The sequence below is a fragment of the Falco peregrinus genome, chromosome 7, assembly GCF_023634155.1.
Source record: "Falco peregrinus isolate bFalPer1 chromosome 7, bFalPer1.pri, whole genome shotgun sequence".
NCBI lineage: Eukaryota > Metazoa > Chordata > Aves > Falconiformes > Falconidae > Falco > Falco peregrinus.
Window position 1 is genome coordinate 32,648,780 of NC_073727.1, and position 15,380 is coordinate 32,664,159.

The 15,380-nt window shown below is 37.2% G+C and overlaps 1 protein-coding gene across 1 annotated transcript in view; it reads right to left on the reverse strand.

The window, feature by feature from the left end:
• TRDN (triadin) overlaps nucleotides 1-15,380 on the reverse strand; it is a 235,657-nt gene that overhangs the window by 175,382 nt on the left and 44,895 nt on the right. The window contains exon 4 of the mRNA XM_027793516.2: nucleotides 13,890-13,916. Within this exon, the coding sequence (XP_027649317.2) occupies nucleotides 13,890-13,916 (27 nt within the window). The remainder of the gene's footprint in view (nucleotides 1-13,889; nucleotides 13,917-15,380) is intronic.

The window sequence follows — 15,380 nt, forward strand, 5'->3', positions numbered from 1 at the left end:
TCACTGAGATAAAGGGTAACGAAGGCTAAAATACGTATCACTGCTAGCCACTAATGTGTGGCAGCATAACTAAGCTAATTATACAATGTCATTAAACTAAAAGGACTTTTTATTCAGTTTTCATCTTGTTCTTTCCAGCATGGGTGGATAGTTTAGTTTGTTTATTGTTCTATAAACGTCAAAGGTTGTGATTAGGAACAAATCATGCCATATTGAGTTACTGCATTTCAGCTGAGTCTGGATTATTTTTCTATCTGCAACTATGTAAAGATCTTTTTTCTATCAACTGAGAGAATCTAGTTGATGGATTTTCAAACTTTCCCCACTTATTCTGCTTAAAAGGATGCATAAACTAGTTTAGGTAGCATAAGTGGTAGGAATAGTGCAAGACAAGAACAGTCAGAGGATTGCACATCTGAGCAGTTCTCCATGCTGCTGCTCCAGACTCTCTCCAAACCCTGACTTCGTGCATTTAAAGAAAGCTGAGTCACTTCCTCTGCATTGCAACATACAGCAGGGACACATCTCGCCCAGCTTGAGAGGTCATCCTACACACAGAAATTAATATGGCCCACTAAGTGATAAATCACATTCTTCAGGCAGAGTCATCTATATGGGCATAATATTCCTTGTTCGCCTTAAGATGCCTCAGCATTGCTGGGTTCCCACCATTTGTTATGTGTCTCACTACAGAAAATAGGCCTCTTTTTCTTGAAAAAATAAATACAAATCTCTGTCATTAAAAAAAAAAGAAAGAAAAAGGGCTTTTAAAATTACTCTGGTTTTAGGGTTTTTCTTGTTGTATGTATGGAACAATGACTGCAGAGCTGGCCATCTAAATCAGCCTCACGTAAAAATCAGCAGTGAAGCTTGACACAAATACTTCAGTAAGGTAAACACAAAGGTACTTTCTAGATAGCTGCACTGAGAATCTCATCTGACTGCTGGTACAATTATGACACCCCACATCACAAAAAACCTACACAAATTCCTTGAAGTGAAATACACCTTCATAATACATAACTGTGTGTGTATATATGTTTTTATATATCGCAGTGTGCCATCATTAAGATCTCTTCACAAGATCCTCCTTATAGTTTGAACCATTATAAAAAATTGCAGCCTGAAACAGATCGATTCTGATACATTACAACCTACATTTTCCCAGCACAAATAAATCTAGTCTCAATATATGCTGATCTTGATCAATTTACAAGACAGAAAATGGTGACTCTTTGTTAACTGCAAAATATTTAAAATAAGGAAACACATTAGTTTATTGGAGTTTTTTTCTGTTCTGAGAATTTTGATACTCTTTGCTTCATCTTTTATGACAAATAGCTTTAATTTTCTAGTAATCACATCATATCTTATTGCTGAGTTGACAAAGCAGTTATAATATCGTAGAAGACTTACATGGCCAGTTTAAAGCATGCAATTTATCTCTATCAATGTGACACATTGTTAATAAATCCTAAATATTATGAATTCATGTTTAGAAAAATGACAGAATCAAGCAGCAGCAAGGATAATCTTTGTCACCACGGCAACCATCCTGATTCTTTATGAGATGACAGCACAGTTTATTAAATTATTGTAAGGGAGTATGTATTTTAAAAGCTGTCTTTCATTGTTTTCTTCGGTAATCAAGCAGACATGAAAAATTATCTTTCCTCTTGCATTTTGAATGGATAAGTACTTTAGTTCCTTAAATGTGGGTGCTGCTTGTCACTGACTGCTCTGGACCTCAGGTCTTGTGCAGATATGCAGAACATGCAGGGTGATTCTTTTAAATAACTGCAAGAAAGGAAGCTAGTAGTCTCCTCACTGACCATTTCAAGATGCTGAAAGGAGATATATTCAACTATATTGTCAGCAGGCTGATATATCAGGTACTGTTGACCCAAAGCAAGCCCTCACATTCAGTTGATGATCAGTATCACTTTGGCTGTACATGCAGTCTGGGGACGAGCTTCCCCCCTGCCCCTCACCCAGCCAATTTTCATTAATAGGGGTTACCAGTGTTTAACGACAGCCCAGCACTTGCTGTGCACTACAAAATCTCAGTTCTAGGAAGATCAGGGTGGGAGAAAGAGAAAAAAATAAAGTCCCTTGAATCCATGGCAGCTAGTGGTACAGCACTGTGCAGGTTTGCATCAGTGCAAACCCTGATGGTATGGCACGAGCAGATTCTCCTGGTTCCTGAAACAGAGTTCCCTTCTTTGTCTGCTCCCATGTTTCTGATTTCGATTTTTTGTTATCTCCTTTTTTTAACATAATAAAATATGTAACATTATTCTCAGCTATTTTAATCGCATTGTATTATGACAGCACCTACGGGCCTCAGCCCACATGAATGGCTTTAGGTACCACATGGAGTTATAACACAATATAATATCCCATCTCTGTAACACAGGAGTTCAAACTCTAAGAGGGCTACATTTCCTCTGTTAGCGGGAAAGCATAGCCATGCATCTTGCTTCAGTAGAGAATGAAGTGGTGAGTAGCAATCTGACATTGCTAAAACAGCTCATAGACCTCAACCTCTGCTGAGTTTCTATCTTATGGATGAAATACACCTTAATAAAACCAACAAACCAAACAAAAAATGTCAATTATATGAGAGACAAATTGAGGAAAAAAAGGGATTATTGTCCCCATCTGAAACACAAGAATGCTTTACTCAAGATAGCCCAGAAAGTAACATAAGAATGGGGAACTGGAACTCTGATCCCTGACATTCAATATTATCCCCATATTCTTAAAGCCATCCTGTTTCTACTTATAACTTTTTACTTACTTACTTACTATAACTACTTACTACTATAGTAAGGATGGAACTTTAGGCTTCATGTATTTACTGTTTTAAAGGTATAATTGAACAGATGGAATTTTACTTGAAATGTTAATAGATTGTTCTTTCTAAGCAAATTTTACCAGTTGGTCATCTTTTCCATGATCTCTCACAGGTAACACAACAGGTAACAGCGATATACACCTTCAGTGCTTTGACATTCTTTCCCTTTATAAATATCTAAGTGTGAAAAGGAAAATGAGTCCCATTCAGAGTCCTAGTGAACCAGAGGTTAATAATTTGCTTTTGAGAAGGTAAAACCCTTACAGGTATTGCCAGCAATTTAATAGGGCTGTATTCTTGCTAGTTTATCAAGACTAATTGGTAGCAGGCAGCTGATTATCCTGAAGAGTTGGTGGAAATAGATACTGAGGGCAAGGCAAGAGTGAGCTTTAGAAGATGAGAGGGTTATAATTTCTAATGTGTTTCTAGATGCTGTCTGTATGAAGAATTGCAGTCAACCCTCTTGCTGCTGGTATCCTCAGGAGAAATTTGCAATTGTGCAGCTGATGTCTATTTTTAATCTAGATAGGACCAGCTGGTGAGGGTGACAGTTCTCCTTGTGGGGCTAGGAGGAGAATAAAGGAAGTTGTGCATTAGAGTAACTTCCAGCTAACTAGTAATACATCATCTAGCTGTAGTTTAGAGGAAAAAAAACCCACAAATTTTGCAACAGGAAAAAGATGGGGGGGGGGGGGGGGGGGAAGAGCAGGAAATATTTAATTGGGGAGTGAACCTGGTGCATTATAACAAAAGGCTTTAAGTACCAGCATTCAGCATTGGAAAGTTTTAGTGACACATAGGACTAATTTAGATGACTTCACAACTAGCTTGCTAGTAGTATAGTCTTATCCCCAGTGCTTTCTTAGATCTTGTCCTGTTCTGAGAATTCAGGTTAAGGTACAGAAAAACTTTTCCTGAAGTCATATGTCACAAGATCTGTCCTGAAAATGTGACAGGAGGTGAATTGCCTCTTACCGATGAAAATGCTGAATGGTTTATGTGCTCATCCACTGCATAACATGCCAAGCCACAGTGCCTCTTAAGTATGATTTCAAAATTGTTTATCCATTTCTTTGGAAAACACAGGTACATTTTAGAATGAGAATGAAGATTTCTTTTTTCTGTTATTTTTTTATTTCATATTTTGAAGAATTATACAACATCTCTTTCATCTGCTGTGTAAGACTACTTTTGGCAGAGGTCACAGAAGACCATTTCTCCTTCTTGGTGCAAACCCTCTGCTCTGGTGTATATTTACTAAAAAAGAACATGTTGTTCTAAACTGTAAACGTTGCAATGAAGCAATGTTGATTGGTTCTAAACCTGTTCAGCAAATCTCAGCTACTTCCCCTGAGTTGACTTTATTCCTTCCACTTGATGCTTTGTTTGGCATCACTAAGCATGCAGAAATAGAGAACATGACCCTCTCTATGTTTCTGGACAATTTGTATCTTGAGTAGCATACAGCAAACAAGAAGGCTTTATGTTCCCCCAAGAATACAGGGGTTTAACATGGCCTTCCAGATGTATGTTAAGCCTTCTTTGTAAAGCCAGAACAGGACAAAAATAAATAGATTAGATTCCAGTTCAACAGATATTGAATTGTTTCCACACTATTGCAGTTTCACTGGTCTATAATAGAAATTCACCGTATATGACCTGCTGACACCTGCATCATCATGCTGAGGAGTACTTTGATTCCAGAGTGATGTTTTGTCTTATTTTTATTTTTACAAGGCTATGCAGCAAAGGAGATACATTGTGAGGAAGGCATTTTCAGAACACGGTGCATGTTATTTTCATAACAGCAAAACATCCCAGATCATGTAAAGATTTTACTATAAGCCACTCTTTCATAATCTCCAACATATTAAACTGAACTTATTCCATTCCTCCTTTCCTCATTAAAGACAATTAAATATGTACATACTTTTCCATATTACTATGTTTGAAATAGCATTCCTTTTGCTATCGCATAAGATAGCTTTAGCAATTAATGGTGAATAGGAGTGTATCATTATATTACTGTGTAGTTATTAAAACAGTGTTATCACAAAATCACTTATTAGTGTCATTGACCTTTCCTCCTTGTTTTTATATATTTGGGTGTTTTCATATATCTACCAGGGCTGCTTAAAACTTAATCCCACAAACTCTTTCAATACAAAATTGTCATTTAGCAAAATAAGAAAACATCTATTTTTCCTGAAAAGCTAAATGAGAGGGGAAGTTTGATATAAGTCCCCAAGGCTGGAGTATTAGGTGTAAATGTGGGAGCTGTTACATAGCTCTCATTTGTTTCTTTGAGACAAATCCAAAAAGTGTACTACATCCTCCACTAAAAAAAAAAAAAAAAAAAAAAAAAAAAAGCTAAAGAAATGGTTGTAGCTAAATCCAGCTTGAAAGCCTCAATTTACCAAGGCAAATGGAACCTGACATAGAGCACAACCCTCTCCTCTCCTCCCTTCCCTTCCCTTCCCCTCCCCTCCCCTCCCTTCCCCTCCCCTCCCCTCCCCTCCCCTCCCCTCCCCTCCCCTCTCCTCTCCTCTCCTCTCCTCTCCTCTCCTCTCCTCTCCTCTCCTCTCCTCTCCTCTCCTCTCCTCTCCTCTCCTCTCCTCTCCTCTCCTCTCCTCTCCTCTCCTCTCCTCTCCTCTCCTCTCCTCTCCTCTCCTCTCCTCTCCTCTCCTCTCCTCTCCTCTCCTCTCCTCTCCTCTCCTCTCCTCTCCTCTCCTCTCCTCTCCTCTCCTCTCCTCTCCTCTCCTCTTTCTAAAGCCTAAGATTTTATGGTTTAGGTTTTCTTTTCCCTCTGGTAAGGTTTCCATTTGCAGCAGAAGCCAATATCTTGACAGAAAGGTTTTTAAGGGGAAGAGGGTGCTTGCAATTAACTTTGACTAATTATCCTGTAAAGCAGCACTGACATCCTTCAGGAAGACCATATGCAGACTGGTTTACATGGAGGAATTATAATGACTGGGCTTTTGAAAGAATTAAAAATGAAAGATATTAAAAGGTCTTCAACCCTAAACAACTTTTACATAAAAGTAATTTTTATTCTTAGTATAGAAATATGCTGACTGTTTTTTTTTCATTCCCAGACTGCAGTTCTGTACCTTTGTTCTGAAATGCAAAAGGAACATTAATTGCACTTTGATTAAAAAAAAATCAAACCAACCAAAACCAAAAAAAAACCCCACAAAACCCCCTAACTCAAAACAATCAGAGGTAGAGCCATGTGATCAAAACCAATTTTTCCTTCTGTGGAAAGTAAAATTGTCTTGACATGTTTCTTTTTATGGATTCCAGCCTGCAAAGATGTTGTTGGACCAGTTTCAAATGATGTTTTTAATAATCAATTTTATCAAAGTCTGCATTTAATTGAATGTAATTTTATGCAGAAAAAATGCAGATGAAACTTGTAGACCTCTAAGTAGAGCGAAATGATATATACAAGAATACATAAAATTGTTAATCTTGATTAGCATCAAAGGAATCTTTTCCCATATAAATCTATTCAATTGTTTGGATTTTTTTTTATAAAGGAGAAAAAAATAGAAAAAAGAAATCACAAGACTAACCACAGTTGTTCTACTCAGCTTTAAAAAAACTCAGTTCTGCAGATTCTACCTTAATGTATTAGTCTGCAAATATATATTCCTAGAAATCCAGTCACTTCTACGTCAAATTGATTTTTCTTAGGGGTCTGGCATGCAAAAGAGAGATACTGTTTCTGGGGGTCATGAGCATGGAGTTCCTTTCTGCTACGTCCTCTCCCTGGCCGGCAGTAGCTTTGATGGGATCTGAGCTCTCTCAGAAACATGCAGGACCCCTAGTTTTAGTGTTGTGGGTTTAATGGGGTTTCAGAAGAGCAGCCCACTCCCCAGGTCAGGCATTTACTCTGCCTCAGGCACAGCAGGTTCCTAGCCAGGGGGGGCATCTGCCCAGCACTCCCCTCTTCCTTTAGAGTTAGAACCTCCCCAGTGCTCCATTGCAGGGGCACAAATGAAAATTTCCAGGAAGGCAATATGGACAGCTTCATTTAAAGTTTCCCCTGATTTAAAAGAATACCTTAAACAGCTGTAAACCTCTGTGCTGCTGTACTTCTGCTGAGGATTCCTACCAGCCTTGTGGCTCAAAAAGTTCTCTCTGTATCTTTTAAAAAATAGCTGGCAAGTTTGGATTAAAATGTTTGAACTCAAGCTGAAACCCAATCACTAGTCTTCAATATACTATAATTGAACATCTCTGTTGCCTAGTAGTATACAGTTTTGTTTCATCTGTTTCATCTGTTTCATATAGAAAATATTTTCTTTCCATTATAAAATGCTATTTTATAGTGGATATGCTATCACTGCATTGATCAGACTAAGTAAAACAAGATGAGATTGTTAAAAGAACATTAATAACAGAAATGGATACCACAAAAATGCAAAATGCAAAAAATACATATCTGGAAAAGCAGTTTAACATCTGAGAATTGAACCAATCAATGTTTTTCATCTTTAACACAGGGTGTATTTTACACAAAGATATGCAAAATGCTTTGTAGTAAAGTGTAGCCTAGGGAGACAGTGAAAGCCTTTTAGAGAGATCCGTAATAGCAACTCATACACAGAAAAGTGAACATTACCATATGGAACATAAAAGAAACTGAATTTGGAAGGTATTACCAGTACAAATAGATATATACTTCAGGGATGGATGGAACTGCATAATTAATTTCTAAGACACACATATACCAACCACACCAGCAACTGAGTTTTCAGGTTGCATCTATGGTATTCTGAATTTATTTTCTCAAGACCATTTCCAATTTTTTGGTTGAACATCATTTTCTGAACATGAATATTACCTCCAGAAAACCTACTTTATTTTTCCAGGTTTGTTACTGTATAACAAAAGAACTTCTAAATGATAAAAAGATGATGTTCTAATTTCAGTATTCTGCCCAGAAATAAAGTTAGTTGTCATGTTAGCTAGCAATGTAGTTTTTTTCAGGTATTTATGTGGCATAAACTCTAGTAATAACAAATGATTATTTATATATAACTTACAGTTATTTTAAACTTTAGAAGACTTTTTAACTAAAGAACTTTAAGTCTAAGAATCTTAATAAATTACCTGCTGGCATTTTAAACATCCTAATGTACTGTGGTAGTCATCAGCTACCCTATAAGGGTGCACTTGTCTCTTAGGTTCTGTGTTGTTTCTGCCAGTCCCATGCTACATCTGAGATACCTTGTGGTATCTCAAATGGCACTAATCAGCTAAGTTAATTAATCTGAATCCTGCTCAATATGTTTCTAGTGTGGGAAAAGGTTGTTGCTTGAAGATAATTAGTTAAAAGTAAAACTTCCTAACATATACACTACTTCTTCAAGATAACATATGAGTGGGACTAATTGCTATTTAACTAATCACGTGGGAATTTGGGGAAAAAAAGTCTCTTTGTCAAAACCTTGCTAAAAAACTGACCTGGTTCCAGCAATTTACTGCCATGGTGGTTTTGCTTGCTAACATTAATGTACATACTCCGTAGCCTTGGGCTCCTAGAAAGCAGTAGGTGGATTAGAGCCATGCAAGAAATGTGTCCCTGTTCAGTTCATTGACACCATGACTCGGGAAGTCCCTGACTGGGCCAAATGTCTGGAGTGTGGAGAAATGTTTTGGGAAATTATCGCTATATTTTCAAAAGTTCTGGCACCCTTCCTCAGGCATTTGCACGGGTCATTCTTGGGCAGCAATAAGGACTTCTGTCCCACCCACTGGGTTGTCTGGACTTTTAGTCTGATCATACATAACTATTGTTACGTACTTAACAGATAAACACAGTCAGACACATATTATAAATTGCAGATCTAAAACCTTATGTTTTTCCCTACCCTGTCTGAATACCCAAAAGAGTTCTTTTTAGGCTTATATACACCATAATATCAAAACCACTTTAAATCCAAATTAGCAAATCCCCTACCAGTCTTCTCCAAGCTGGTTGTTCCTACCTCTCCCCTTTCCCAGGCAAAACTGTTGTAGTCATTTGCTTGATCACTATTATAAAGAGATGTAGGAAATTATCTGGTCTGAGAAACTTTCCTTTTGCAAGTATTTTGTTTGTTGTTAGCACAGGTTAATACCCAAGTCTGAACAAACAAATAGTTTGTGCTGTATAAATTTTCTTAACCTTGGTGTGGAGAGGGTGTCAATGGGAGTGTCTGGGGGAACTGCACCTTGGCCAGAGCTACTGAGAGTCAGTCAGTGTAACTGACTGTACCCTTAAAAGTTGCCATATCTTTTAAGAAGGCCATGACGTGTATGTCTTCAGCATATTAATAACCAGCCTAATACTCAGATGGCAATATTCTCATTTGAACCAAAGACAGAAAGATAAGGTGCTTTGCTGAAAAGTTAACATGTAATTAATAACGTTTTTTGCAACCTTTAACAGAAATTTCTGTTGTTTGTGGCTTTGTGTTTTAATCTACGATTTTTAATGTGATTTTTCTAAAAAAAATTTTTTAGCAAAGTAAGGAGAATAGGATTATTTCATATATTATATACATATCTCTAGCTCATACATAGGCTAACTCACAGAAGTTTAGATCACAGAGATAGATCTCTACTTCAAGGAAATTAAATTCTTTTGATTGTTGATACAGGATAATCCTATGCCAATAAAAACCTACTTGGTAATACAGACATGGTTAACAGTGACATGACTGTTCTTTATTTCTTACTCTGCTTTCTAAGTTAATTGTATTTATTGAAATGAAAATTACTTATGTAGCGACTGACTTGTGTGTGTGTCTGTGTGTGAGAGTGTAAGAGAGAGCAAGCAAAAGAGAAAGAAAGAGAGGATTTAATCTAAGCCCAGATATAAAACCAAGGAAGGATATCTTACAAAAAAAATTCCTAAGCTTCACTTTATAAAGTAAAAAAAAAAAACAAAACCCCAAATAATTTTGACCTTGGAATCTTTTTCAAAGGTTTCCAACAACTTACTCCTAACACCACATATCAGATTCATGTTTCCCAGCCAGCATGCATCAGTTGTTTTGAAGCAGAAGGTGTTACTTTTAACATACAAAAACCACTGCTACATGTGCACAGCTTGTCAGGTGCACCTTGGCTAGCTAAATGTGTAATCCATGTTCAGATCTTAAATTTTTAGTTACCCATATATAAACTGAAGTTCCTGAACAGTTTAGTAACAACATTTTTAACCATGGGTGACAATGCTGATGTGTCTGCACTTGCTTGTATTATTCAGATCATTATTTACAATTTTGTGAACCAGGTTTCTCAGCTCTTTTCCAGACTCACAAATGATGCCAGTAATGTCCACCAAAAAAACCGACACCAAACCCTACGAAAAAGCTTTTTTTTCTACAACAATAATTTCTAGTAAAAAGGACCAGAATATGAGAAAACATACGGATGTCAAATAATTGAATTTATCTCTAAAGTTTAAACTAACCCTGAAAAAATGAACATGATTATCAGTCATAACCATTGTTCTAGCAAGAAATGAAGCCAAACCCATATTAAATCTGCTTGAAACAGTTATTAGGCTTCTCAATACCTTTTGTGAAAATGGTGTTTTAATGTGTTGAGAACATGCATTGTTAAAGACTGCAAAGTCCTCTACAGAATAATCTTTCACTTCCTCCACTGAAGAACACTTTTTTTCTAGACAATGTCAAATTTTCACTCTTTTCCAATTATTAAAGATAAATATTAGTGATAAGACTTGGACTGGAAAAAAATAATTGCAATAAAAAAGGCACTGAAGGGGCATTTTCATCATTTCTAAAGGATTCTGAAACTGATATTAGTCCTGTTGCATGTGCAAGTCCACTGTCATTACTTATACTTTTATTATCTTTGCTTTCAATTTACATCTCTAAGAAAGTGATCTTTGCTTTCTTTTCTTTGGATTCATAATTGTCATTACACTTTTCTCTTCTTCCTTCATCACTATACAGTGTCCTCGCCACTGCCCTTGAATTTTTTCCCATATGTAGTTGTATTGTGGTACCGGCTATCTTCTTATTTTGTCAGTTACTACATTACATCTTAAAGTAACCTTTGTGCTAACGTTTTAGCATTCATAAAATCTGCTAGTCAACAAAGCAAAGGAGTGAAGGCTTATCCATACACCCAAAAAAAGTTATGGAGGCTTTTCAAAACTCTCAAGACAATTTGTGAATACCACAATAACGGTGGGTTAGATGCAATACAAATACTTAAAAATCAGGCACAGCAACCATACTGCACGTTTCCAGAGTGAAATTTGAGAGAGTTTTCTTGTAAATATGTGCAAAAAGTCAAACTGTTTGCATCCTGGAGACAGCAGTAGTGTTCTGTACAATTTCACTGGGTCATTTTTTCATGTAGGATGTTCAAATGCCACAAGCATAAAAGCCATCTAAGGAAAGATCATTCACAAAGCTGTAGATAACAATGCTGCACAGAGCGGAAGGGACTTTGATGCAGAAATTGTCTTTTATATGAAAACAGAGAATAATCCATAACTTATAACTTTGGTTCTCATTTTGTGGATCTAACTACTGATACTCTGTGTAATAATACTGATATTAATTTGTATAGCTGGTCCTGCTTTGGGTCCAGCCCTAACAGCAGCCACATGGGAAAAATCATGGATGCAATGTCTTGTTTCATTTTAGAAAGCTTTTCTTCTGGAGCTCTTATTTCAAGATGACAGACAGGACAGCACACATTAGTTAGGAAAAGCTGCTTCAAAGAGATCTGCACCGTGTGCTCAGAGGAACATGTTGTTTGCGAGAGTGCTACCTGCACAAGCTCGCCTGAGCCCTTGCCTCACCTCCCAGGGCTTTGCCTTCTGTGCTTATGAGCTTTAGCCCTGGAAGTGAATTTCAGTGTGCCTAAGCAGAGGAGCTGTTGACTAGACTTTGCTCTCAGCAAACTTCTATATAGGCTTAGACCCCGGCAATTCAGCTCCTTGCTGCTTAAACAATTTTAAGTCTACAAAGAGAGACACTAACAGCCCTGAGGAGCTCAGGGCTGCCTGTCACTGAGCAGACATGCACAATGATCTGCATTGGCATTACTAAGAGACTGGTGGCTTCAGACCACATATGTTTTATTTCTGTAGCCCAGAAAAAGAGGTGATAAAATCCGGTTGAATCAAGGCCACATCCTAGCTGCCAGGATGAAATGAAGACCTCCAGTCATCTGGAGATGATAACAAGTTATATGAGGATGTTGCTATGTGAAAGCTTATGGCTATATGCAGAAAGGGCCTTAGACCGTTTTCTTCATCAGTTCTAGTCAAGAAAGAGCTTTTTGCAGAGGAACAAGTATGGGACTCCTTAACCTCTGAAAGGTGGAGGGAAAGATCTTGAGCACACATTGCAGAAGTGCAAAAGCCCGCTCAAAATCTATTTTACTGACCAGGCAGTTGAAGCATGTTTGAATTTGGGCTTTTTCACATCTGTGTGGCTGAGTTATCCTATAAGATACCAGCTCCAGAGGAATCACCAGGTCGTTGTCCATTTCCTTCGCACCAAAGATAGAAGACTTTCTCAGACATACATCTCCAGAGGGTTGTGAGTTTTGAATAGTGAGGAAAACACTTTAAGCTGGCAGTTAGATACTCCGCTCCTTGGACTTTTAGGTCCCAACAATCACCTCCTCACTTCCAACTCAGTAATTTAAGCAGCTTCCAGCCTATTTTGATGGCCTCCCTGAATTCTATTTCTACAGCCTAGTGTCCCAATGCAAAGTGTAAGGCATGAGGATGTCACTGATTTCCAAAGAAGTAGGCATTGCAGTGCTGAGCATGACATTCATAAAGTTCTTATGGATTAAGCCTTCCCAGCAGTGAAGTATCCCCCCAGTACTCCCATCCCAGTCAGCTACACTGGCCCATGGAGACTAGCCACCTTCCACCCACGTACCTGGCATCTCTGCCAATAATGCACTACGGTTTCATACTCTTTGCACCCACTGTAAAATTAACAATGTATTACTCTTTTTGGAAGAAGAGACAGAGCAATGCTGAACCTTTTGCGATGTTTCCTGATGGAATAAAGAGATGGAATATTTTCCTACACTGTCTGTAAGTTTTCTTCAGTCCTTATGTGAAGGATCATCCCTTCAAGCCTATTAATCCCTTTGATACCCTATTAAGACTGACAAAATGTGTCATAAAATAGAAGCCTGATCCAGTTCCAATTAAATTCAGAGAAAACTGGATTGTAATCTCAGCACCAACTGGGGTGACATATTCTTCAGTATAGGTGTTTACTTATTGAGACTTTGATGGATACAAAATTTAGATCACACAGGGATGGTTACACATCTTGTTACTATCAAGCTTTGCTCAATTTGGAGAAAAAAACACACCTTAGTTTTGAAAGGTTTATAGCCTATCACCAATACATCAAGACTTCTAATACTTTTCATTTTGATTTAACAGAAGTTGAACTTAAGTTTTATGTTTTGGCATAACAGTTTTAGTGTCTGAAAAGATTTATATTATACATCCTACTTGCTTCTCTTGTCTGCTTTAAAAATTCAATGATAACTAATTTTTTTCAGAAGATTCAGAAGTAGTCTTTCTTTTAGGGTTCTGTGTTGGTACAAAGTAAAATATTTTTACAACACCTCACCATTATTTCTCACTAAATGTTCTTTTCCTATTATTATTTCTAAAGATTATTTCTATCCAGACATACACATAACTCACATTGACATTAATAGGAGTCCCACATGTAGGGAAAGGGTACAGATAATATTTCTGTAATTCTATTTGTTTTTTATGAACATTTTCCAGGTTTTCTGCATAATAATGAAACAGTCAAGGATTCTTACAGACCAGCAAACTACTGCAAGTATTATTAATTGAGTTTCTTATTTGACGAGTTTGTTAAAGTGCAGCTTACAAGGTTAGTAGACTGACATGTAGCTAATGACAGAACCTATATCACAGATATACTAGTTATTTCTTAAAATGATTGAAATGTATTTGCCCTTTATAATATGGCAACTGACCAACCTTTTTTCCGGGAAGGTTCCACTTCACCTAAACCAAGAGAAAAGGACAAATATCAGAGAAGAGGTATCATCATTAAAAAAAATAAATTTTTTTGTGTTGGCTCATTTTAGTTCAAAAAAAAAGAAAGATATACTTTATATGCTAAATGGCAAGCACTCTATTCTGAGATCTTGGATTTTTCATAAACTATCTCTCGTACCTCAGAGGTTTTGCTGGGTCTAGGGTAGATAAATTCAATGTGCAGTAGTAACCAAGGAAACATCCAAACCTAGCTTTGTCCTTCTGGATGTTAACTTGTCACTACAATTCACAATTTGCTTGATTTTATACATGTTCACATGTTCTAAGGAAAGGCCCAGTGGTTCTGGTTCAGCTCCAAATGATAAAATGCAAATGCAGATTGCCAAGATTGTAAATCTAACAATGCTTCCAGTGAAATCCAAGGCAAAAAATACTCGGTGGAACTATAAGCACTTAGCTGCAGTGTGTTATTCCACCTCCATGTTGGACACGGAATTTAAGGGAGTTATCCTGGATGACTGTGGTGAGTGCAGAGCCTCAGCTGCACTGACTGCAGTGCACGCTGGGAAGGGAGTTCACACACGCTTACTTTTTATGATACAGTGCAGTAAGTTGCCTACTGCCTTTTCACACTCCTGGGAGATATTGATGAAATTCTACTTGGGCCAAAGGCTGGTAGGACTGAGGTTTTCAAACACTTAGTGAGCATTCAGATCTTGAATTTTTGTATGTCAGGTATTTTACGAGCTTTCCTACTTGCATTAACACTTATCAAGTTGAGTATTTGAAAGCTTGCAGGTGCTTTGGAAGCTACGAAATGACAAGAATGAATGCTGTTCAAATTTTAGCAAGCTCTCCATATTTCACCTTTTCTGTTTCTCAGCCATGTGAGAGACTGGCTTTCTTCTAGTTGTAAATGATATCTCTGAATAGCATGCCCAGTTCACAGGCTTATATGTAGCAGTCTATCTATTAATATTCATATATGCTGCTAATATAAAAAGCTCATGCACACATTTAAAAGGTAGATATTTAATATCTCAAGTTTATGAACAAACAGGTAGAAGTTAGATCCAGTACATATTGCTTTTTAATTATATTCTGGTATAGCCAAATAGAACATGAAATAAACAACTGTGAAATGAAGATGTCACTCCTACACTTATCACTTGTCAAAATGACCAATAGGAAGTGACATGATGATCTACTACTGCTCTGCTCACACCAGGGAACTACTTATTCTACAACAGAACCAAACTTGAAATGTTAGCAACTTGCTTTCATTTATCAAATTATGTCAGGTGAAGAATTTTACTATGATGGCAGAACCATGACTTTTAGTAAACGGAATTATTTGCAATATGCCATCCAAAATCCCCTTAGTTCAGCCAAAATGCTACTTTTTTGTTGTTGCTGTTGTTTCAATATATTGTCCTGTCATCATGCTATCAAATAAAAAACTTCTAAGTT